This window comes from Mus pahari, chromosome 12 (assembly GCF_900095145.1).
Source record: "Mus pahari chromosome 12, PAHARI_EIJ_v1.1, whole genome shotgun sequence".
In the NCBI taxonomy this organism is placed as follows: Eukaryota; Metazoa; Chordata; class Mammalia; order Rodentia; family Muridae; genus Mus; species Mus pahari.
The window spans coordinates 6,463,416-6,467,153 of NC_034601.1; the positions used below are offsets into that span (position 1 = coordinate 6,463,416).

At 50.7% G+C, this 3,738-nt stretch overlaps 1 protein-coding gene across 1 annotated transcript in view; it reads left to right on the forward strand.

The window, feature by feature from the left end:
- Window positions 1–905: 905 nt before the first annotated feature.
- Window positions 906–3,738, forward strand: part of Nubp1 (nucleotide binding protein 1) — a 13,945-nt gene continuing 11,112 nt past the window's right edge. Inside the window, exons 1-3 of the mRNA XM_021208907.2 lie at window positions 906–983; window positions 1,058–1,162; window positions 2,610–2,743. Of these exons, the coding sequence (XP_021064566.1) occupies window positions 965–983; window positions 1,058–1,162; window positions 2,610–2,743 (258 nt within the window). The 5' untranslated portion in view covers window positions 906–964. The remainder of the gene's footprint in view (window positions 984–1,057; window positions 1,163–2,609; window positions 2,744–3,738) is intronic.

The window sequence follows — 3,738 nt, forward strand, 5'->3', positions numbered from 1 at the left end:
TTGCTGGGATTTGAACTCCGGACCTTCGGAAGAGCGATCGGGTGCTCTTACCCACTGAGCCATCTCACCAACCCCGCACAGCAATTTTGAGAGAGAGACAGAGACAGAGACAGAGACAGAGAGAATGTATTGGGGGGGGGGGGTGTTTTTTAAGCCCAGGAGCCAGGAGTGGTGGTGGTGCACATTGCAATCCCAGCAACTGAAAGACGGAGGCAGGAGGTTCAAATGAGAACTTACACTGCTGGCGACTGAACTTATGGCTTTTCACTTGCTAGACAGGTACTCTACCACTGAGCCACACCCCTTTACAAAGTCTCGCCTCTTAGCCAAACATGGCGAGAAAATCATTAATTCAAGATCAGCTTGGGCAAAAGAGAGGAGAGGAGAACAGAGAAGAGAGAGGGAGGAAGTGCTTTGCTGGATCTGTTCTGTTTCAGTGCTGGGGACTAAATATAGGATCTCATGCATGATAGATCAAGCACTCTACCAACTGTGCCACAATCCCAGCCTGTAACAGAATCTAGGGTAGGGCAGATTATTTGAAACTGATTAAATATTGACATAGATTGTACTTTTATTAGTAGTACTGCATCAACACTGAGACCATGGAGAATAACGTTCTTTGATGACAAAAACCATACTTAAAAAAAAAAAAAATCAAAAACGTGCATTATGTGTAAAGAGTCCATCCTCACTTTCCCTGAGTTCTGGGATTTGGGCGCAGGCTGGCTCAACAGCACCTTTAACCGTTAGAGCCACTTCATCCACTCAGATGTCATACATTTCTGAGCCTCGCCCAGTTTTAGCGGGAAGAGGCATCGGAATCCCACCCACGGCGCACATGGTTTTGCGCGTGCGCAGTCTTGGCGAGCCCGTTCCCGCGGCCGGAGGGTCAGATTGGACCGGCGAGGCGGAAACACGCCCCTGAGGTTCCGGCGAGCGCAGCCCCGGCAAGAGCGGCAGCATGGAGGAGGCGCCCCACGGTGAGCTAGCGCAGGACGCGTGGGTGGCCCCGCTGGGACCGAGCCACTCTGACTGTGCCCTTGTCTCCCCGCAGGCTGCCCCGGGGCCGACAGCGCCCAGGCCGGCCGAGGAGCCTCGTGCCAGGGATGCCCCAACCAGAGGCTGTGCGCATCCGGAGCCGGCGCTGCTCCGGACCCGGGTGAGGAAGCGGCGGGCAGATCAGGAAGTGGAAGGGGCGGGACTTGAGGAGTGAGTGGCAGCGACTAGTGGACCGTATTCTAATTGGTTGGGAGGAGGGCGGGGGGATTGGCGTAAAAGGCGGAGCTTGAGCGAGAGGGAGGTTTTAAAAGTCAAACAGCGGAAAAACAATGATGGAAATGGAGGGTTAGTCTGATCTGCGATAGACAGGGAACCGAAAGGGGCATTAAAATAAGCTTGGCGGCACAGGCTCGAGGAACTCGAGGGGCAGAAGCAAGAAGATGGCTGCAAGTTAAAAGCCAGCCTGGGCTACAGGATGAGACCCTGTATGAATGAATGAATCAGTGGATGAATGAATGAATGAACGAACTTTAGGTCGAGTGTGTTGGCACATGTTTGTAATCTCAGCATTTAAGAGGCCAACCCCGGGCTTAGGTGTGAGACCCTGTCTTTATTTTTTAAAAAAATCAGTAAATAGAACCTCAAAGAAGGATAAAATAGAAAAAAGTGATGTGGGGCAGGCACAGGGCTTGAGTGATAACCACTGACCTCAGTATACACAAGGTCAAGCAGGAGAGGAGAATGGAAAAATACTGAGGTCTTTCAGGCCTGAGTCCTGGCACATGCCCATCACAGGTCACAGAGGAGAAGGATCCCTCCTGTCAAGGAGTCTATCTTTCAGCAGACATGAATGTTCATTATCTCAGTGGAGAGACAGATGGGAGACTGAGACCAGAGTGGGGAGGAAGCAGAAGCAGGCACGTTAAAGTCACCAGGGATCAGCACTGTGAAGGACCATCTCCAGGGTGAGGAGATGGGCAGAAAGCCTTGCTGGAAGGAAGGCTCTTCAGAGAGAGGCTGGGCTTGGTTGTTGAGACTCCTGAAAGCAAGAATGCCCTCTTCGTGAAGACTAGTCACCCCACAGTGTTGTTTGTAAAGATTTGAGATAAGACGTGACCTTGGAAACCCAGGATGTTGATGGGATGGTTTACTTCTGAGAGCCTGTGAGTTTCTCATCCTCAGCCCAGGGGACATTTGAAGTTGATCATCCCTTTTTACTGGGGCTGACCTGTGCTTAAGACACTTAGCATCCATCGTCCAAGACGCCGGTAGTAGTCCCTCCTTGTCACATCCGAAGAATTTCTGCAGATGTTAGCAGATGCCTCCTGGATTATAAAGCTTTACTCTGTACACAGTTCTGTTGAGGAGCTGGGCTTTGAACACGCCACTCTCTCCTCGGAGCGTGTGTGCTAGTGCATAAATGAGACAATCTTTTCAGGTTGGTAGTAACCGTGTTTTCTTCCTAGCATTGATTATTAGCTTGCTCAAGTGGTATCTCACCAAGAACCTTAGAAACAGCTTAAAGAGTGTGACTCTTCCTAGCACTTTGGAAGAGGGACAGGTGGGACTGAGGCGGGGACATCACCTCCTCCTCTACTCCTTTGCAGCCGTGGAGGAAATCAGAGAGAAGATGAAGACGGTGAGACACAAGCTCTTGGTGCTGTCTGGGAAAGGCGGCGTTGGGAAAAGCACATTCAGTGCCCACCTTGCCCACGGCCTGGCGGAGGATGGAGACACACAGGTGGGAGCCTGGGCTAAGCTGGGAGGTGCTTCTTGTGTCAAAGGGGCTGCTGATGGCTTTAGAGGGTGATTCTTAGACTCCTGGAAAGCAGCCACTCTGACTGTCTGGACCCTGCCTAGCCACTGGCTGAGGCATCTCGCTGAGCCCTCTAACCAAGGTGGCGGTGTGCCTCGTCACATTCCGGTGGTCATGTAACCCAGGGCCTTTTACAGTCTGCCCCTCGTCAAGCTCTTTCTGTATCTGGAAGTCCAAATCCTGCAGCTGTACCTTGGTCCATCTCCCGTGAGCTAAGAATGCTATTTACATATTCACATGGTCACTTCTCTAGTCAGACAAGCACCTATACATTATTATTGGTTTTGTGCATAAAGCGGAAGACATTTTCTGCTTACCTCTTACAGAAATGACCTTTGTGCTAGGTCCTTCATCTCTAGCGTACAGACAAGGATGGAATTGGAATTCCCTCACCAGGTCATGTGACACATGCTTGTAATCTCAGCATTTCAGAGCAGGAAGCTTTTGAATTCAAGGCTAGCCGTGGCTACAAAGTGAGACCCTGCCTCAAAACAGACAGACTTACTTAGATTCCCAGTCCTGTGCTCTGGGTGCCAGCTTTCATAAAGGTGTGGCAGGCAGGAGCAGTGCAGGTTCTGTCCAGCTCTGCCCATATCACTGCTGATGCCCTGGCTGGTGACCAGGCCCTCTCTCTGCCTCCATTTTCTCATCTATAAAATTGATCTCAGAGGCTTGGAAGAGAGGCTGCAGTTGCTGTGCAAGCACAGTGCCTACCACACAGTCCACGTCCTGGGACTGCCCTGGCAGCCAGCTTCATTACCAGCGCACGTTGCTACCTGACATTCAGAGGGTGATTGCTTTTAGAGTTGTGTGGCAGCCTGCCCAGCCCACAGCACAGGCCAGGTTAAGTGTGTTCATCTGTTCATTGTTCTTTTTTTTTTTTTTTTTTTTTTTTTTTTTTAAGGCCATTAAAATAATTT